This window comes from Carex rostrata, chromosome 2 (assembly GCF_964058835.1).
Source record: "Carex rostrata chromosome 2, lpCarRost1.2, whole genome shotgun sequence".
NCBI lineage: Eukaryota > Viridiplantae > Streptophyta > Magnoliopsida > Poales > Cyperaceae > Carex > Carex rostrata.
In genome coordinates, this window is record NC_135919.1 from 2,181,822 (window position 1) to 2,203,899 (window position 22,078).

General features: G+C 35.4%; 4 protein-coding genes and 1 long non-coding RNA gene across 5 annotated transcripts; 2 read left to right on the forward strand and 3 right to left on the reverse strand.

The window, feature by feature from the left end:
* LOC144568553 (MATE efflux family protein) lies at nt 1–2,252 on the reverse strand. The gene is made up of 3 exons (XM_078318919.1): nt 1,621–2,252; nt 1,102–1,515; nt 1–737 (listed from the first exon to the last, which is right to left on the reverse strand). Exons 1-3 carry the CDS (start codon nt 2,100–2,102, stop codon nt 137–139), a joined length of 1,497 nt encoding a protein of 498 aa, XP_078175045.1. The 5' UTR covers nt 2,103–2,252; the 3' UTR covers nt 1–136.
* Nucleotides 2,253–6,895: 4,643 nt separating this feature from the next.
* LOC144568580 (uncharacterized) lies at nt 6,896–8,791 on the forward strand. Its single transcript, XM_078318953.1, has 3 exons — nt 6,896–6,976; nt 7,234–7,525; nt 7,685–8,791. Exons 2-3 carry the CDS (start codon nt 7,244–7,246, stop codon nt 8,492–8,494), a joined length of 1,092 nt encoding a protein of 363 aa, XP_078175079.1. The 5' UTR covers nt 6,896–6,976; nt 7,234–7,243; the 3' UTR covers nt 8,495–8,791.
* Nucleotides 8,792–9,727: 936 nt separating this feature from the next.
* LOC144568589 (uncharacterized) lies at nt 9,728–13,387 on the forward strand. Its single transcript, XR_013515688.1, has 5 exons — nt 9,728–10,117; nt 10,209–10,439; nt 11,588–11,728; nt 11,882–12,082; nt 13,043–13,387. It is a non-coding gene; the product is annotated as an uncharacterized LOC144568589 (long non-coding RNA).
* An 849-nt stretch (nt 13,388–14,236) lies between these two features.
* LOC144548814 (uncharacterized) lies at nt 14,237–15,635 on the reverse strand. The gene is made up of 2 exons (XM_078297535.1): nt 15,460–15,635; nt 14,237–15,298 (listed from the first exon to the last, which is right to left on the reverse strand). Exons 1-2 carry the CDS (start codon nt 15,610–15,612, stop codon nt 14,486–14,488), a joined length of 966 nt encoding a protein of 321 aa, XP_078153661.1. The 5' UTR covers nt 15,613–15,635; the 3' UTR covers nt 14,237–14,485.
* A 4,719-nt stretch (nt 15,636–20,354) lies between these two features.
* On the reverse strand, nt 20,355–21,144 carry LOC144550683 (uncharacterized). The gene is made up of 4 exons (XM_078298659.1): nt 21,062–21,144; nt 20,838–20,976; nt 20,554–20,756; nt 20,355–20,471 (listed from the first exon to the last, which is right to left on the reverse strand). Exons 2-4 carry the CDS (start codon nt 20,956–20,958, stop codon nt 20,355–20,357), a joined length of 441 nt encoding a protein of 146 aa, XP_078154785.1. The 5' UTR covers nt 20,959–20,976; nt 21,062–21,144.
* Nucleotides 21,145–22,078: the final 934 nt, after the last annotated feature.

The window sequence follows — 22,078 nt, forward strand, 5'->3', positions numbered from 1 at the left end:
AACAGCAAACTCTACTTTATATAAAAAGAGATATTCGCTTTTTCCTTAAATAAATAATCCTATATTTTTACATCCACAAAGCAAATGATCAAGGCTTATCAATTTGCACAATTTAATTAAACGTGACATTTTTTAATCAAATTGTAACATCATTTGATTGCTCAGAAGTTCTTGTCTCGGCATCAGCCAAGTTCTTCGCCTTCTTCGCTTCGGCATCCCAATCCAAAGCCACCACTAACAAAATCAACACAACCACACTCGCCGCAGCGCCAATGACAAAGCCCATTAACAGCCCACCAAGGCCCAATCTAATCTTAAAGCCCAGAATCACAGCCACAGGCAATGCAATCAAATAAAATCCACCAAGACTTGCATACATGCCCAACCAAGGCCTGGCAGTGCCTCTCACAATGCCTCCACACACTGCTAAAGGAAAATTGAACACCTCAACCAATGCCATGATTAGCATCATTTTGCTAACTCCTTGTATGATTTTTTGATCATTGGTGAATAGATGTCCCCAGACGTGTCGTGCCATGACCATGGCAAAAGCACCGATAAATCCGGCCAAAGCACCGCAGCTGATTGAGACGAAAGCTGACATGCGAGCGGCTTTTGAATTGCCTGCGCCTAGATCGTTGGAAACACGAGTCGATGCGCATGTGGCGAGTGATAGCATAACCGAGAATAGGAGGTAGTCGAAGTTTAGTACAACGGCAATCACTGCCACCATCCGTCTGGCACACATAATTAATTAACAAATTCATTATTCATTGTTAATTGAATCAAATCAGAAATAGTTAATATTCCACCAAAACCTGTTGATTTTCTGTTATATAATTTATTTAATTTAAAAAAATTATAATTATAAAAGAGGAGGGTTCAAATACCTCCATTTTTTTTGCCTCCATCATACCTCTATTTTTTAAAACTTTAATAACTCAAAATTTAAAACTTAAAAGTTAAAATAAAACCGTTAGATGTGATCTATGTTATTTTCTTTATGTGCTAATAATTGCATCTAATCATGTACACTGCTAGTAAACAATTATATCTAATTTTATATCTGCAGATATATATTAAAAAAATCAATATATATACCTGGCATCAGGCAACCGTCCAGTAAGCAAAACAAGAATCTCATAGCACCACCACTCGAGGCAGGTTGTCAGACAGCACGGAGCAGAAAGGCGGAGCAGGCGGACCCAATCAGCCGTCCTCTGGTCCCACCACCCTCCAATACTCACTTTCTCGACCCAATTCTTTCTTTTCTCATTTAAAAAGATGTACGCGGATAGCATGACCGCAACGCTCATGTCTGTCACGCAAATTGCCATGGCCACACCATCTATTCCTCTCTTTCTTGAGAGAAAAATGTTAAGCGGTACATGGAGGCCAAGAGCAATGCCAGAGGTGAAGAGAGTAGGGAGTGTAACACCTTGTGAGCTCAGATAGGCTTTTAAAGGGCAGAGGAATGAGGTTATTACCAGGTCTGGTAAAAGCCATATTATATACCTGTCAATTATAAATGCCAAGAAGTGAAAAAAAAAAAAAAAAAATTGTTCTTGACAAATTAATATAGATAATTTGTTTTAACATATATCAAAAATTTGTACATACCTCTTTGCAAGTGTAGCAATTTCCCTTTGTTGTCCAAAGTGAACTAAAATTGTATCTACATTTAGCCATAATAGGGAAATTGGAATACAAGTCACCAAGAGAAGAATAGTTGCCATGAGGAGTGTCTTGTGCAAGAGTCTATAATTCTTGGCCCCAAAAGCTTGACCACAAATCGGTTCCATGGCCCCGCAAAGTCCGTTTAACACCGAGAAACCCGTAACGTTCGCAAAAGTAAAACCAAGTGTCCCGGCGGCCAATTCGAGATTGCCTAACCGACCGAGAAAAGCAGTTGTTGTTGTTGTTTTCGCAAACCATGCTAGATTCATGGCCATTAACGGCAACGCAATCCCCCGTTGCACGTGGAGTTCTGATGTGACTGTCTTGATTGCCGATGAAATCCACGATGATCGTGACGGCAATGGTGATGATGATGATGGGCATGATGACGGTGGTGGTGGTGCTTCTTGCAAGTGGGGATGCATCTCTAGATATGAAATATATGTTTGGTGAAATTAAGAGGGAGAGAGAGACGTGGTTGGCTCTTTGTATACTGTTATAGAAAGCACATATGATGCGTGAGCAAGTTAAATAGGAAATCATCAAAGCTAGTGCTTTTTGTAGAGTGAGATAAATTGTGAAGTTTGTGATTTTCTTGTGGGAGAAACAGAAAGCAGGAGAGTTGTAACGGCTATATAGCTTTATCTTTTGAGTCCACATAATTCCATCTCTTTTTTTCCCCAATTTAAAATCTCTGCAATTTGCAATTCTTATGTCACACATGATAAATATTATATATTTTTTTAATGAGTTTTAATAGAAAAATCAATAATTTGAATAAGGTTGGGATTTTTTTTAGAAGGCTAAATATGATATTATGAATCTGGAGGGGGAAATATGTAATTTTGAGGTTTTTGAGGGGTATACATGAAATTCCGCCTAAAATCTCTGCAATTTGCAAATATTTATGTCACACATGATAAGTGTCATGGAAAGTATGATCCATATCTCAAAAATTAAAGTTGGTATATATAAAATGTGATGAATTTTAAAATTCATATTTAGATGCTGGGGTGCTAAAAATGTGGGGAATTAAATCAAGATATATATAAATATATCATTCTTCCAAATAATAAATTAAGGAATATTAATTGATACAGAGAACCAACCAACGCAGTATGATACTATGCTGATTCCATTTTTTTTTTCCTTTTTCAGTACTTTTTGTTCTATTTAATGTCTGAAATGATTGTAACATAAAAAGGATAGCGAGCTTTTTATCTACTGTACTTTGATCGATAATGCAACTTTAAAAAAAATGTAGGATCGCTTTCTCTGTGAATTGAGATATTATTCTAATTTATAATCAGAGAGTGCCATATGAGAGTGAAGTCACTGGAGAAATGCCTTCCCTTGTATAAATTATGAATTCAGTTCTACTCCAGTGCTAACAAACTGGAGAGCTCCATTTCTCTACCATGTGAATATTTCTTTTTGAGTGAGGCTATGGTATTTTGCAATGCGTGGATCCTTTTGAAAAGCATTGCATTTATACCATCTGAACCACTCAACATTATTATCATATGAAAATATACTTGGAGACTAAATTTTATATTTTTTGGGTCTTTTTTAAGTATTTTTTTTTGGTAGGTGGAAAATCACTACTTTCGGATGGTCCATAATTTTTAGATCAAGTGATTTTCTAATTGTCTAAAAGAATAGTAAAAAAGTTCCAAAAAAATATAAAATTTGGTCTCTAAGTATATTTTCATATGAAATAATGTTGAGCGGTTCAGATCGGCTATTTGAACTTTGAAAAACGGAAATATAAATTCAATGCACGGAAGGATCCACACATTGCAAAATACAATAGCCTCATTATTTGTTTTTACATACTATCAGTTATTAGTACCAGTTAATAAAATAGAAGTTACTTATAATGTTTAATTTTAAATACATAATATAATTATTTATAATGTTTAATTTTAAATAGAAGTTACTGTATACAATAGTAATTATTGTCAAATAAATCCATTATTAACCGAGTGAATTCTCGTCCTTATGTAAAATATTAATATTTATATCTAGAGCTACAATTTATTGACAAACAAAATTACTTTTACCATCTTTTTTTTGGTTCAAATAAATTCAATTCTTAAGTTGAATCATAATGATATTAAACTGAATCCTTCTCCATTGAACTTTTTGGTTTTTTAATCCTTTGCTATTAGACCTATTTAAATAAGTTGAATCATAAAATTATTAAATTAAATGACAATGCTATTAAGTTGAAGGGGGGGGGGGGGGGGGGGGGGGGGGTCACGTATACCCCTCAAAAACTTCAAAATTACGTATTTCCTCTTTAAATTTTGAAATTACACATTCCCCCTCTAAACTTTAAAAACTCACATATTTACTCATTTTATTATTTTTTTATATTAAAACACATTATTAATTTATAAAATAACTATTTACCTTTTTATTAAAAAAACATAAAATGTCCATCTGACTCCAATTTGAATTATGAAAATAATAATGATAATAATAGCAATGTAACCGTTAAGGGTATGAACTATCACATTTTTTTTTTTACTTGGCCTTCTAATTATATCCTTGTCAAATAAGTGAAGGTTTTGTAGTTCGTTTGGACTCCACCACTAGAGTATATTCTCTTTTTGGAAAGCAATCCATTATCCCTAATTAATTTCTCCACTAATTAATGATATATATATATATATCACAAGTGGCCAATGATAAAGCTCCTCAATTTAATAAAAAATGACATAAAGCCTAATCAAGCACCTGGTTTTTGACTTATTTCCATACCCAATTAATTGCTAGCAGACAGGTCTTCTTTTGCTTTTGAAAATCATTAATTAGTGTACTTAAATCATAGTAACATAGTTGGCAATATATTCGCAAATTATTTGCTTTTATTCGTTCTTTTTTTTTTACGTTTCCAAGTCGAACATCGAATAAAACGCAAAAAAAAAACGTATAATACGTTTTATTCACAAATAAAATGCGAATTACGAATTATTCGCAAAAAAAAATATTTTGGGATTTTTTGGGGTATTTTTTTTTTGCTTCCTTGTGGTACCGAATTATTCCTGAATCACAATTGTTTTAGCCCGCCGAACAAAATCTGAACTATTCATTTGTCACTATGCTTAAAATTGCATAATTATGTTAGAGGTGTTACTGACCCGTTACATTAATAGACCCACTGCTTTTGGGATAATTGATAAAGCAAACCTTTTTTATTTTCCACCTTTAATTAATTTTTAAAAAATGACAATGGAAGCTGATGTACATTCCTTTGAGAATAGTATCTGGACTAAATTAAGAATATACTTGTAAAAGAGAATTGCCACAAATTAAATGCGAGTGGCGAGCGAGTGCTCTTTTATTGGAGCCAACTATACTTGCCACTGCAATGCTCTATTGGCATTGATTGGTCCATATAGGCAGCTCATCTAACGCTTCGAATTTGATCAGACGGTCCGCATTTCTTTCACAGTAAAAAACAAAGCTGTTTATCCATGAGAAAAGATTTGAACAGAACAAAGTTGGGCTTTTGATGGTCAATTAAAAGTTTTGGGCCTAATTATTTTGTGAAGCTATACTTCTTACTTTTAAGAACATTTTTATGAAGAGAGAATTTTTTATTTTGTTTACTAAAGCCAGTAGGCAGAAGAGAGAATTGTTAGTTTACATTGAAACATTCTAAATTGTCTATTTTTTATTAAATACTTAATTTTGTATTTCTCATTTTAAATTGAACAATTATTGTCATTGTTGTACCTAAAAATTGGCTATTGAATTCAATATGAGAAATAACAATCTTGGGACATGTTAATATACGTGGAAAATGTGAAAGTCATGCATAGGCTTTTCAAGATAAATTGGGTATGGCATATTAAAGTTCATGGTAATATGCTATGTGCAAAACCATGAATTTTGGAGGGTTAAAATACACCCTCTTTTTGTGCTCCTAACGTGCACCCTCCTCTTATATTTTCATTTTCAAAGTTCAAATAGTCGATTCGAACCTTCCAACGTGTTCTTCATATTAAAATGTACTTGGAGACCAAATTTTATATTTTTTGGAAATTTTTTACTATTTTTTCAGAATTTTTGAAAATAATCACTTTGCTGAATTTTTTATTATTGTTTAGTTTAATAAAAAATTCTGAAAAAATAGTAAAAAATTTCCAAAAAATGTAAAATTTGGTCTCCAAGCACATTTTAATATGAAGAACACGTTGGAAGGTTCGAATCGACTATTTGAACTTTGAAAATGAAGATATGAGGGGAGGGTGCACGTTAGGAGCACAAAAGGGAGGGTGCATTTTAACCCTCCTTTGAATTTTGATATATAATATGGTCAAAATCATAGAGGAATTGAGAAATGGAGAATGAGTCTATATATATAGGTTTTGAGGCAGAGAGGCGATTTCTTGTGGTCCACGTAAGGCAGAGAGACTTGTATATATCGCATCACCAAAATCTCTTGCGGTCCACATAACCCTAGAGGCGATTTCTTCGTGTAAAATTTAATCGTCGCCTAGGTCTCTCTCTCTCTCTCTTGTTCTCTCTCTCGTTAAAAGCCAAAATGCTTCGTTTTATGGGAAATTTCAATTCTACTATGGCCGCAGTATGCCGATGCGGCTCCAAAGATTGAGGTCCGCACTATGCCGATACGGCCCCAGACAGAAGTCTGCACCGGTGTTCTGCGGCTCCTACATTTTTCTTTTCTTTTAACTTTTATTTAAAGAAAAATTACTGAGTTCCTTGAAATTCACATCCCATGAGATATATAAAAAATTGCGGTAAAAATTGAACCTTTAACTAGAGCATCCATCAATCAATCAAACAAACAAAACTTTGATTGGAAAGTTGATTTTTTTTTCAGAAAAAAAAAAGAAAAAAAAAAAGTAGGGGCTGCAGAACATCAGTGCAAATATCTGTTTGGGGTCGCATCGGCAAAGTGCGAATTTCAGTACTTGAGACTGCACCGTCGTGATAGAAATCGAATTTCCCAGAAAAGAAATTTTTTTTTGTGGCTTATAATTATAAAATTGTAGTATAAATAATATAAATATTATTCGTTTTATGGAAAATAACAGTCCATCCAGTTGATCTATTCGGACCAGTAAACCAGTGATCCGAGATTTCACACAGTTGATATCCAGTTCGATTGTGTGAGCTGTGTCCATACAATAATTTATTACGGAAATATATAATTACCTAAAATTATGTATCACCGCCTCGGAGCCTCAAAACCTATATAGACTCATTCTCCATGGTCGACGTAAGGCGATTTCTTCGCGTAAACTGTAATCGTCGCCGCCTACAGGTCTCTCTCTCTCTCTCTCTCTTTCTCTCTCTCTCTCGTTAAAGCTCTTGCTTGCGTGATTGGATTGTTGATTCACGGTGTATATATTATGTTGTTTATTTTTTTCATAAATGAAAAATTTGTACAGTTAACTTAGAAGCACGAAACAGTACCCTTAATTGCTGTATGTAATTGTAAGCCACACGTGATGAATCCATCTCTTTTGTTTAATTGCAAAATTAATGTTAGACTTTGTTGCCTTGATAAATCCATCTCAGAATTGCAAAAATGGTGAAATGTCAGACCGATTGGAATAGTTATTACGAGTCTGACGAGTCTGACGAGTCCGACGAGTCCGACGAGTCTTACGATTCTGACAAGTCTGACAAGTCTGACAGGGTTTTGAGCTGGCCCGCCATGGAGGTATTTGCACTTAAGTTTAATTTTGGTAAAAGGAAGCAAGGATATATCTCGGGTAAGATAGAAATCAAAGACGAATATCCTGGTTGTGGTTGGCACACGCTCTTTAGCACACTGACTCACAACGACTTCCTGCTAATCAATACAGGGGTACAAATTTATGCTTTATATATTTTATTTTACTCACACAACTGCAGTCACATAATGAATGATATATGTATATATATATGGAACTAAAAATTACAAGTTCCATAGAATTTTGATTGCATTATCTAAGATATTAAGCACCTCTTTCATTTGAACCCACAGAAATTTACACAACTCAGTCTCAGTGGAAATAGGGGACTACCTATAAGTGCATTGACTTCTGTTAAGATGAAGTTGGATCTGGTTGACAAATCCTCTGGAATCTTGGACTTTGGTTGGAAATTTGGTTTTCGTGGAGTAGAGATCATAGAAGGTGGTGAGGAGGAGGAGGAGGAAAAAGAAGAAAAAAGAAAAGAAGATGATGATGATGATATAAAGATGAGTGCCACTGAATGTATGCAGTGTGGTCTTTGGAACAACCGGGGTTTTCCCAATCGTTTTTCCCTCGGTTACAGTGAAAAGCTGTTGTGCAAGAAGGTCACCTGCCCATGTTTCTCTTTAGAGGTCATGTATGCAGTGTACAAGGAGGCGATAGCAGCCAGCGTGGATGTCAGGTTTGTCAAGTGGAACACTAGTGATTTCACTAGGAGTTCCATGTCAAATGGGATGCATGTTTATGGGCAAGTGACAGCTCGCAACACTTCACTCTCTCATCCGGATGCTACTACCACTCTCTTTGGCAAGGAGATTGGCGAGCTTTTCCATGTTAAGCGTGGCGATCTCATTCCCTTCTTAAAAACTTATGTGGTTTTACCCCGTAAATCATCCCTTATACTCGATATAGATCTCACTCATGTGCTCCCCAACTCAGGAGATCACAAGCTCCCTCCATCAGAACTGTTTGTCAAGACAACTCTGCAGATCACCAATCAGAATTCTAAGAACCGCGTTGTTGTCAAAGACTCGGGCCCTGCACAACTATTTGTTGATGTCACTTGGCATCGTTTACTTGGGAATGGAATGTTCTATTAACATGACTTTATAAGCTGTAATGCCACAGTACGGGGCTTGAGTAGAATTAATGTCTAGCATGTCATAGTGCCGTGTTTGTTTTTAGTTGATACTGTGTTTAATTTGGTGGTGGAGACTGGTATGCAGTGGTGTCATAGCTAGAGAATTGTGTATGTTTTCTTTTGTAGTATAGGTAACTTCTTGGTGCTGTTCTTCTTTGCTTGGAATTGCAAAATTAAGAGTTTTAAGTTTTGTCTTATCTTATGATTTCTTGTTTGGTTCGCTTTTTTGCTTTTAAATCAAGCTGGATTTGTGATCTCTCTACTTCTCTGTTTGCTTACAACTAATGTAGTGATTTTGGACCCTGATATATATTGGATTATAAGCTTGATAGGTAAAACTTGTGAAAAACAAAATTGGCCTAAATTTCCACTATGCTACTTTCCCTCTTACATTACCCTGAATTTTAATGCAAATATGCTTGCTGCAGTACATGTATCCGTTTGTTCATTGGTATAAGCACATATGCTTGCAGTACTTAATTAGTAAGCAACAAAATATGAACTAAATCAAATTTTGAGTTTAAATCCGGATCTGATCAGAAAAATTAAGCTCCAATTTACAATATTATGAAGGGAATAATAAGGTCCATTGGATTTTTTTTATCATCATCTCCTTTTCTTTTCAGGTTGCAACCAAGAGAATTTACTTTAACTGATAGAACAACTGCAGAGAATGTCAAAAAAGGTCAACTGACACCATCTCTTGCTTCAAACCTTTCCGAATCAGGGGCTGGTCTCAAGCACAAATCTGCTGCCTTAAGGTTTCATGTTTTGCATTTTCTGTGTTTGTTACTTTAGGAAAATCAGATAATACTTTCATGATCAGTTTGTGCTGGAATTTGATTAGGTAATGCCATGCATTACTGTTTTCTTCAAAATATTTTGGTTGAAAAAAAAAAAATTATTTCTTTTTTTTTAACAAGGTCAATTTCCTGTATGTATTGTAAACATTTCACTTTCTGCTGTAAAGATACCTCTTTTTTTATGTATAAATGGTTTGTCCAAAGCTTTCGTATTGAAGCATTAATTCCGTCAATAATTAACGAACTACAACAAAGCAAGATTCTTCTCCAAAAGAGCATTTATAGTAAAAAAAAGTGAAAATAAAGAACGAAATGTCCAAATTAGAGTATACTAGTGTGGAGGGTACAAACCGCATTGCTCAGCACAGATTATGAGGGGCCTTTATACCAAAAAACAAATGTGGAGGGTACCCAAATGGTAAAATTGATGAACTTTCCAAACAATAAACACCAGTGCTGTCATTCTTACAATTTGACCTATTTCCATGTAGCGCAGTGGGGACAAAAGAAGCATAGAATTATGCGAGGAAACGATTAGTACTGAGGTGACAGTTGTGAGGTCTAACTGGCTGATGGAGAGACGCCTGAAGAAGCGTAAAGTCACAAAAATACCAACATATGATAAGATTTCTAGTTCTAGCATTGGGTGTTCTTAATTGAGCAAGAAGAATGAGAAATCCATGGATTCAAGTGACCCGCTTCGTTTTTTCGCTTGGGGCTTTGAGTATAGGAAGTTTCTCACAAGAGAGGAAGAGAAAGAAGTAATTACTAACATACAAGTATTGTCCAAGCAACCCCTATAGTATTAGAAATATCACATTTTCGATAGCACTACTACGGGATCTACTGCGTAATAATGAAGTAGAACAGAATCTAATCAGGTTGGAGGAAGCGGAAGAAAGGTTCAAGTCTCATTTTAACTGTGAACCGACACCAATTGAGTTGGCCCGTACTGTTGGCATGAGCGCTCGGGATATTGATTCGTGTGTTGTAGTAGGAAAGTGTAGCTTAGAGAAGATAGTTCATACCAACTTCTGACTTGTGTTGCATTTTGCTAAACAACATCTCGGGAATGGTATCGGCATAGAAGACCTTGTTCAGGTTCACTAATTTATCTTCTTCTTTTGTCATTTAGGTTACTATGATTTGAGTGAGCTATTGTACTATGCATAGCGCACATTAGTCTGTTCTACAGATCAGTATCTGCATTTTCAAAGTCCAAATAGTCGATATGAACCCTTCAACATGATCTCAATATGAAAATGTACTTGTAGATCTCATTTTACATTTTTTAGAATTTTTCTACTATTTTTTTAGATAGGTAGAATATCACTTGATCAACATATTCTAGGCCATTCAAAAGTAGTGATTTTCTACCTATCTAAAGAAATAGTAAATAAGTTCTTAAAAAGGTAAAATTATATTCATCTGGAAATCATGTTGAACGGTTCAGGTTGACTATTTGAACTTTGAAAATGAAAATATTAATACGTAGTACGGACAAATATGCGCTATGCATAGTACCATAGCCTCACTCTTACTATATTTCATTGGGAAGTTAGATAACTTTTGTCATATGGTGCCTGGCTTTTTTTCTTCATGTTGTATATTAGCAATATTTTATCATCTACCTTGAAAGTTGCTAAATGCAATTCCGTGTCTAGCCTCTTAATTGCGAAAAATTGAGAAGTTTGACAGAGCTCATGTTCTTCATTTTTTTGATGTTATATATATATATATATATATATATATAGAGCCAGGCTAATATGCTTTCGGCAGCACTTCGGCCGAAGTGCTGCCACCCCATTTTCGATTTTTTAAAATCCAAATGGTCGATCCGAACCGTTCATCTTGTTCTCCATATTAATATCTGCTTGGAGACCAAATTTTACATTTTTTAGAATTTTTTTGCTATTTATTAAGCCACTTTGAAAATCGCTGATCCAACGGTGAACTGCCAAACAGTAAAATCAGGGGTTCACCGTTGGATCAGCGATTTTAAAAGTGGCTTAATAAATAACAAAAAAATTCCAAAAAATGTAAAATTTGGTCTCCAAGCAGATATTAATATGGAGAACAAGATGAACGGTTCGGATCGACAATTTGGATTTTGGAAAATCGAAAATGGGGTGGCAGCACTTCGGCCGAAGTGCTGCCGAAAGCATATTAGCCGGTCTCTATATATATATATATATATATATATTTTTTTTTTTTTTTTAATTTTAACTTGATTAAAATCTGCTTTGTAGGAAGGTTATAAAGGGTTGATGAGAGGCTTGAGGAAATTCAAAATAAGTAAAGGACGTAGATTCAAAAACTATGCAACTTTTTGGATTCAGTACTCCATAAGAAAAGCTGTACAAGAAAACTCTCGAACAATTCGGTTGCCGGTATGTATTTAATATTATGAATTCTCATTTGCCTGAATTTTTAATTAATGCAAAAACTGGCACTGGTGCATATTCAAGCAATGTCAATGGCATCCTCTTTTTCCAGATTTGCATAAGAAAAAATTTCTTCTATTTCATTTAAAATTTTGGCAGGTGCGCTTGTTTGATCTTTTAAGAAAGATCAAAAGAGAAAAGAAATTATGCATTCAAGAAGGATGTGCACCGGAAGAGGAGGAAATTGCAAGGCAGGTTGGTATTACAACTCAGAAATTGAGAAAAGTGCTTTGGCACGGGAGAGAACTGGTATCACTGGACGATTGAATTACATGGCATGGTGAGGCTGTCACTTACCAGGTACTTTGTCTTGCTCAGACAGTTTATTTCATGAAAGCTCCAATTGAAAATGAAAATTTCAAACTTCTACACCTTGAGTTTTAAAATGACCAAAACCACTTAAATATCTCTAGGAGTTTAAAAATAGAAGTTTTATGCTAAGAATTTGTGTTAAAACACAAAAAGTCTACAACAAAAGTGGAATAAGTAAGGCTTTAACAAGACGGGTTGTGAAAAAACTAAATCATAAATCCAACCGACTCAAAGCATTTCTAACAACCTTTGGTAGCCAACATGACTGCTGCAATATCATTATCTCCCTGTCTGTTGTTAAGCAAAGAATTACAAATAGGGGGAATTTCATGTATACCCCTCAAAAACTTCAAAATTACATATTTTTCCCTCTAAAACTCATAATATCATACTTACTCTTCTAAATTTCACAAATTTATCCAATTTATTGACTTTTCTATTAAAACTCATTTTAAATTTATAAAGTACCCATTTTGCCTTCTATTAAAAAATAAAAAATATGTAGTTTGTGTAAGAAAAATGTCATATCTTCTAACTGATCGGTTTCCGAGGACAAATGATTCATTTCTCTACTTGTGACACATGCACAGTGACATTTAGGCATATGCTTGTTTGTTCGTCACAAGTAAGAAAATGAACCACTTGCTTTCAAAATCGACAATTAGAAAAGTAAATGTTTCTCTTAAGCAGGTTAAGTATATATATATTTTTTAATAAGTAAAAGGGTGCAATGGGTACTTTATAAATTTAAAATAAGTTATGATAGAAAGGTCAATAAATTGGGTAAATTTGTGAGTTTTTGATATTTAGAAAGATAAATATGATATTATGAATTTTAAAGGGGGGAATACATAATTTTGAAATTTTCGAGGAGTATACATGAAATTCTAACTGTTTTACCGTGAGCAAATTAGTATGAAAGTTTCAAAAATCATTTATTTTGTACAGGAGATAACTGCTGACCCGACTATAGAGCAACCCGACATTGCCGTATACAAGCTGCTGATGAGACAGCATGTACATGAGTGCCTTAATATTCTAAAACCTAGAGAGAGAACTCTAATACTACATCGTTTTGGTATCTTTGGTAGAGAGAGAAAATCTGTCAGTGAGATTGGCAGTATGTTTGGTTTGACAAAGGAAAGGATAAGACAGACAGAGTGCTGTGCAATGCAGAAGCTGAGGGAGATTGCTTTGAGAGAAGATTTATCAGCATATACAATGTTTCTAAGTTGAAAAACTTGCATGTTTTCTTTTAGGTTTCTATTTATATATAAAATAAGTTTCAGAAAAGAGTTTACATCTTAAATAAAGTAACAAATTGCTGTACAAAAGGAGTTTCTTTGTTGGAAGATTGTATTTGATGTCTCTACAATAAAAAATAAAAATAAAAAAACCTTACCAACATTTGCCTGTTGTTTAAACTGAAGCATTCACTTGATAATAAGTTATCTTGATACTTTTGATTAAACCTAAAAATAATGTTATAAGTATAATTTATTCTATAAATGTATTATTTCTATAAAAATAATAAGACTTGGTTCATATTTTTGTGGTTCACTAGCTAATTAAGTAATTTAAATATTTTTTCAAAAATCTGACATTCATGATTATTGTCGTATTATCAATTACACTCAAGGTCTCTAATTGTTTGAGAATTCAATTAAAAAGTTATGTATATGTTACACAACACATAATTTAGTATTTAATTATCAATATTACTTTTGATTTTAGATTTAGACTGTCGGATCAACTTCAACATAAATGTTAAAGAATTATGTACATTTCACCTCGGAGAAATGATCGGTCTGGATTCTGATCAGATCCGGATTTAAACTCAAAATTTGATTTAGTTCATATTTTGTTGCTTACTAATTAAGTACTGCAAACATATGTGATTATACCAATGAACAAACGGATACATGTACTGCAAGCATATTTGCATTAAAATTCAGGGTAATGTAAGAGGGAAAGTAGCATAGTGGAAATATAGGCCAATTTTGTTTTTCACAAGTTTTACCTATCAACCTTATAATTCAATATCAGGGTCCAAAATCACTACATTAGTTGTAAGCAAACAGATAAGTAGAGAGATCACAAATCCAGCTTGATTTAAAAGCAAAAAGCGAACCAAAGAAGAAATCATAAGATAAGACAAAACTTAAAACTCTTAATTTTGCAATTCCAAGCAAAGAAGAACAGCACCAAGAAGTTACCTATACTACAAAAGAAAACATACACAATTCTCTAGCTATGACACCACTGCATACCAGTGTCCACCAACAAATTAAACACAGCATCAACTAAAAACAAACACGGCACTATGACATGCTAGACATTAATTCTACTCAACCCCCGTACTGCGGCATTACAGCTTCTAAAGTCATGTTATTAGAACATTCCATTCCCAATTAAACGATGCCAAGTGACATCAACAAATAGATTTGCAGGGCCCGAGTCTTTGACAACAACGCAGTTCTTAGAATTCTGATTGGTGATCTGCAGAGTTGTCTTGACAAACAGTTCTGATGGAGGGAGCTTGTGATCTCCTGAGTTGGGGAGCACATGAGTGAGATTTATATCGAGTATAAGAGATGATTTACGGGGTAAAACCACATAAGTTTTTAAGAAGGGAATGAGATCGCCACGCTTAACATGGAAAAGCTCGCCAATCTCCTTGGCAAAGAGAGTGGTAGTAGCATCCGGATGAGAGAGTGAAGTGTTGCGAGCTGTCACTTGCCCATAAACATGCATCCCATTTGACTTGGAACTCCTAGTGAAATCACTAGTGATCCACTTGACAAACCTGACATCCACGCTGGCTGCTATCGCCTCCTCGTACACTGCATACATGACCTCTAAAGAGAAACATGGGCAGGTGACCTTCTTGCACAACAGCTTTTCACTGTAACCGCGGGAAAAACGATTGGGAAAACCCCAGTTGTTCCAAAGACCACACTGCATACATTCAGTGTCACTCATCTTTATATCATCATCATCATCTTCTTTTCTTTTTTCTTCTTTTTCCTCCTCCTCCTCCTCCTCCTCACCACCTTCTATGATCTCTACTCCACGAAAACCAAATTTCCAACCAAAGTCCAAGATTCCAGAGGATTTGTCAACCAGATCCAACTTCATCTTAACAGAAGTCATTGCACTTATAGGTAGTCCCTTATTTCCACTGAGACTGAGTTGTGTAAATTTCTGTGGGTTCAAATGAAAGAGGTGCTTAATATCTTAGATAATGCAATCAAAATTCTATGGAACTTGTAATTTTTAGTTCCATATATATATACACATATATCATTCATTATGTGACTGCAGTTGTGTGAGTAAAATAAAATATATAAAGCATAAATTTGTACCCCTGTATTGATTAGCAGGAAGTCGTTGTGAGTCAGTGTGCTAAAGAGCGTGTGCCAACCACAACCAGGATATTCGTCTTTGATTTCTATCTTACCCGAGATATATCCTTGCTTCCTTTTACCAAAATTAAACTTAAGTGCAAATACCTCCATGGCGGGCCAGCTCAAAAACTGGTCAGACTTGTCAGAATAATCATAAGACACGTCGGACTCGTCAGACTCGTCAGACTCGTAATAACTATTCCAATCGGTCTGACATTTCACCATTTTTGCAATTCTGAGATGGATTTATCAAGGCAACAAAGTCTAACATTAATTTTGCAATTAAACGAAAGAGATGGATTTATCATGTGTGGCTTACAATTACATACAGCAATTAAAGGTACTGTTTCGTGCTTCTTAGTTAACTCTACAATTTTTTCATTTATGAAAAAAATAAACAACATAATATATACAAATTGAACGTCGAATTTCAACAAGCACCAGATAAAAAGGTACTTAAAACAAATTACATTTGTTTATGAAAATTTCTCAAGCTTCTAAATTGATTTGGCACAACAAATTAAATAAAACAGTGGTTAATCTGCCAGAGGAAGCTAAATGGAGAAACCGATGATTATCACCGTGAATCAACAATCCTCACGCAAGCAAGAGCTTTACCGAGAGAGAGAGAGAGACCTGTAGGCGGCGACGATTACAGTTTACGCGAAGAAATCGCCTCTAGGGTTACGTCGACCGTGGAGAATGAGTTTATATAGGTTTTGAGGCTCTGAGGCGGTGATATATAATTTTAGGTAATTATATATTTCCGTCTTTTTATTGAATAAATTGATGTATGGAGTATGGACAGCTCACACAATCGGACTTGGATCAACTATGTGAAATCTCGGATCACTGGTTGGACTGTTATTTTTCACAAAACGAATAATATCTATATTATTTATACTACAATTTCATAATTATGAGTCAAAAAAAAAATTCTCTTTTCTGGGAAATTCGATTTCTATCACGGCTGCAGAATACCGGTGCAGTCTCAAATACTGAAATCCGCACTATGCCAATGCGACCCCAGAGAGAGATTTGCGCCGTTATGCGGCCCCTACTTTTTCTTTTTTGTCTGAAGAAAAAATCAACTTTTCAATCAAAATTTTGTTTGATTGGCGGATGCTCTAGTCAAAGGTCCATTTTTTACGGCAAATCTTTTATATATCTCATGAGATGTGAATTCTAAAGAACTAAGTAATTTTTCTACAGATAAAAAAAAAGAAAATAAAAATGTAGGAGCCGCAGAACACTGGTGCGGACTCCTGTCTGGGGCCGCATTGGCATAGTGCGGACCCCAGTTTTTGGAGTAGCGTTGGCATACTGCAGTCGTGGTAGAATTGAAATTCCCCATAAAACGGAGCGTTTTGGCTTTACCGAGAGAGAGAGACCTGTAGGCGACGATTAGAGCTTACGCGAAGAAATCGCCTCTATGGTTACGTAGACGCAAGAGATTTGGTGATGTGATATGTATATGTCTCTCTGCCTTACGTGGACCGCAATAAATCACCTCTAAGGTTACTTGGACTGCAAGAAATCACCTTTCTGCCTTAAAATTATATATCACATCACCGCCTCTCTATCTCAAAACCTATATATAGACTCATTCTCCATTTCCCAATTCCTTCATGATTTTGACCAATTTATGTATCCAATTTCATGATTTTGCACATAGAATATTACCATGAACTTTAATATGCCATACCCAATTTATCTTGAAGAGCCTATGCATGACTTTGACACTTTCCAAATTCCAAGTGTATTAATATGTCCCAAGATTGCTACTTCTCGTATTGAATTCAATAGCCAATTTTAAGGGTACAACAATGACAATAATTGTTCAATTTAAAATGAGAAATAAAAAATTAAGCATTTAATAAAAAACAGACAATTTAGAATGTTTCAATGTAAACTAGCAATTCTCTCTTCTGCCTACTGGCTTTAGTAAACAAAATAAAAAATTCTCCCTTCGTAAAAATGTTCTTAAAAGTAAGAAGTATAGCTTCACAAAATAATTAGGCCCAAAATTGTTAACTGACCATCAAAAGCCCAACTTTGTTATGTTCAAATCTTTTCTCATGGATAAACAGCTTCACTTTGTACTGTGAAAGAAATGCGGACAGTCTGATCAAATTCGAAGCGTTATATGAGCTGCCTCTATGGACCAATCAATGCCAATAGAGCATTGCAGTGGCAAGTGTAGTTGGCTCCAATAAAAGAGCACTCGCCACTCGTATTTAATCTGTGAAAATTCTCTTTTACAAGCATATTTTTAATTTAGTCCAGGTAAGGCCGCAGAAGACACACCACCTTCACCAAAGTAAAATCTTCTTGTCCTTTCCGAATTGATTGAGGACGGTGGTGTCACTATGTTAATTCGGCTGTTTTTAGATCCGGCCCGCGAGCCCGCATGAATTTGTCTTTTTCTTTGTTCAATTTTCTGATCCTGGTATTATATTTATTGGGGGCATCTATAGTGCAGTAAAGTGATTTTGACTGTAGTACGGCTTAAATTGTGGTCGTTCATTTTATATTTCGAATGGTGTAGATTAAATCATCAATTGAACTCTCCGTTTGACTCCATGCACAGATTATATGCTAGAAAGGGTATAATAGTCCTTTGTGTAAATACATTCCCTTCGTTTTTCTCTAGTCGTCTTTCCCTCCAGTTTATCTGTCTCCTCCCTTTCTTCTCTCACTGCTGCAAAATCCTTATCCTGAGGAGTTCCCATACCCGTGTAGTGCAGGGCCGTGTACCAAATGGAGTTCTCCATCACTGCCGCCAACAACTCCTCCTGTTTCGTCGAGATAGGCTTGACCAAGGTGTTTCTACGAGTTGGCCAGATGGCAGAGCTTGATGCCATGAGAAATGAGGTACTGGGACGATCCGCTAGCAAGATTCAGAGGAAGGTCCGGACCCACCAGGCTCGCAAAACACTCATTTTGGTTTGTTCTTCAGCAGTTCTCCTCCAAGCCATATGCAGAGGTAAGCATAAGCCATGGAATAAGGGGTTTAGGGCTTTAGGCCTCAGTTATTCCTCCAAACGAGCATTAAATAGGCTGGCCTAATTAGGTGTAAGTCTAAAAGTTAGGCTGGCCTAATTAGCAGTAGTTATTCAGGTATTATGTGTTTGAATATCACTGATAACTAAATGGATCTCCATGAAATGAAATTAAACATTGAAATGCTTTAATCCCAAAAGGTAGAAATCTTGTACACTAGGTACACTTGGATACCATATGGTATTTTAGGAGTATAGCTTTCTTTTTCGGTAAGATTGGTGCTTGTTTGTGTTAATTAGTAAATCATAACATCTATTATATATATTTTCTGGTATTTTTCTGTTCCAGAGCTGGTCTCCAGAACCCATTTGGCAAGGTCAGATTACATGCAGCTAAAGAAAGCAGCTATTTCAACTCAATGTGCTTGGCGTGTTAGAGTTGCTAAAAAGGAGCTTAAGAAACTCAAAATGGTAAAATGCAATACTTATATTATTCCATTGTTCCTTCTTTTATTCTTCGGTAATGTGCTTGGCGTGTCTAATGTAACAGTACTACTGATGAGCAAGTCTTACATATGGAAAGCAATTTGCTATTTCCGTAGGATACTAATTAAAACCTATTTACCTCAGGCTGCCAAGGAAACTGGTGCACTACAAGCTGCCAAAAACAAACTCGAGAAGCAAGTCGAGGACTTGACCTTGAGGGTTGCAGTTGGAGAGACGAATGCGGGTATGCCATTTGTTGTGTGTGTTATTTACAAAATGCAACTGATTGTTTCCTTGTGCTTACTTTACACCTAAAATTTCTCATTTTTTCAACAAACACACTAGAGATATTGATGGAGGGGTATAATTAATTAGATGTGGATACTTTATATCCATCTATTCCTTCCCTTAAGACTATTTAGATTTCCAGCTTGTGTAAGCTGGTCAAGGAGCGATTTTGCTGAGTTATTTTGAAATATTCCTGGGCTATTTAGTCAATTTGTTCATTCTTTTAGATCTTTGTTTTAGCACTTGTGTTACTCTGGAGGTTAGTTTTGTTAAGTCACAACTATGACACTTGTTGGTTACAATTTTCATATAGAGGAATTAATACGGATTATTTACATATTCCTTTCCGTTGCTTGGAGATCATTATTTTCTGATTTCTTTTTTTTTTCTCCTTCTTAGTTGGAGTTCACTTATGAAATTGAACTTAACTGATGCACAAATTTTGTTTCTTTCAGTCTGATGCAGAGGAAGCCAAATCAAAGGACACTACAACAGAACCTACTTTCAGCGACCGGTTTTCCGGTCGCTGAAAGTTCACACGCCGGTCTCTGAAAGAAATTCCGGTCTCAGAAAGTAAAAAACGGTCGCTGATAGACCGGTCGCTGAAAGCATCGTCGCAGATACTCTTCCGATGACGTCACCGGTCGCTGAATGACGTCATCCGGTCGCTGAAACTTTTCTGCGACCAAAAGTTTTTGCTCGCTGTTGTTTTTTTGCTGACGTCATGTAACGTTATCAGAGACCACAAATAACGGTCGCTGATGCTCTCTCCCGGTCGCTGATACTTATTTATCAGGTTTTTAGGTTTTTTGTTATTATTTACATTTGCACCATTTAATAATTGGTATCACACGTACCAACATACAACATACAACATACAAGCAAAAATAAATATCGATACACACTCAACATACAACGCAAGCATACAAACAAATATAAACATAAAAATCAAAAAATAGTATATCATCTCATCAAACATAAACATCCGAGTAAGTCTAAATGCCAAACAGTCGAGTACATAGCTGTGCCAATAACATAAACAATATCATATGACAATGTAGAAATATATAAAAAGACCTAAGCAGTACCATCACCGCCAACATCCGACCAATGCTCCTCGTCATCAGTGTCGTCATCATCCTTGTCATCCTGAGGAGCGGGCGGCGAGGCCTGGTGCGAGCCTGAACCTCCGGCCTATGAGGTTGTAAGAAAGTAGTTTACATAATTAGGATTAGTTTACGGTTCACAATTAAAACATACTTATCGAATTTTATACCTGAGTAGCTCCCAACCGAGCCTCCAACCGAGCATCCACCCGAGCCTCGATCTGAGCCTCCATCTGACGAAGTATCCGAGAAGATATCCTGTCGATATCTTCTTCTAAGAGACGCTGACCTGGCGGCATAGAGGAATATGACTGTGAAGAATGCGACTGAGAACCGCTAGACCCATTGGAGCGAAACATGCCTCTCGTCTTGCCTGAAACATTAAAAGTAAGACAATTAGTATGAAATGACAAAACTAAAATAAATTTCAAATTTCAAAAAATGTTTATTTTACCTAGAGCACCGAGACCATAGTTGTCGCCGTGGACATTCTGATCATCAATACCCGTAGAGTACCAGAGGTCGGCGTCGTATGCAGACCATGCGCCTCTATCCGCTCCATACTTCTCCGTCATAGCTTTCTCATATTTTAGCTGTAAATTTTTTAAAATATAACAATAATGTGATGTACAACTGGAACCAATTGGTGTAATCTAAACGATTGAAAAGTATTATTACCTGTGCGTTTTTAGCCTTAACATTAATGTATTCCCCCGTTTCCTTTCTCGTATGAGTAGGCTGGAACAACTCATCCGACCATCTGGGTTTGGAGACCAAATTTTAATATGTGTTTGGAGACCAAATTTTACATTTTTTGAAATTTTTTTACTATTTTTGTAAATAGGTAGAAAATCAAATATCTTAATGGTGCAGAATTTTTTAAATTAAGTGTTTTTCTACATAGCCAAAAAAATAGTAAACAATTTAAAAAAAATATAAAATTTGGTCTCCAAATACATATTAATATGGAGAACAAGATGAACTGTTCGGATCGACCGTTTGGATTTTGAAAACTCAAATATTGATCAGCCGTAGAACAGCGGCCCTCTATGCTATCCATAGCACCCAAGCCTTACTCTAAATATATATATATATATATAAACATATATATATATATATATATATATATATATATATATATATATATATATATAGAGGAGGGTTAAAATGCACCATTGGTTTGTGCCCCAACCATACCCCATGTCTATATCTCCGTTTACAAAGTTCAAACAGTCGATCCGAACCGTTCATCTTGTTCTACATATTAAAATGTACTTAGAGACCAAATTTTATATTTTTTGGAATTTTTTTACTATTTTTTAGATAGGTACAAAATCACCGTTTTTGGATGGTCCAGATGTAGTGATTTTGTACCTATCTAAAAAAATAGTACAAAAATTCCAAAAAATATAAAATTTGGTCTCTAAGCACATTTTAATATGTAGAACAAGATGAACGGTTCGGATCGACTCTTTGAACTTTGTAAACAAAGATATAGAAATGGGGTATGGTTGGGGCACAAAACCAATGGTGCATTTTAACCCTACTCATATATATATATATATATATATATATATATATATATATATGAGACAGGCTAATATGCTTTCGGCAGCACTTCGGCCGAAGTGCTGCCACCCCATTTTCGATTTTTCAAAATCCAAATGGTCGATCCGAACCGTTCATCTTGTTCTC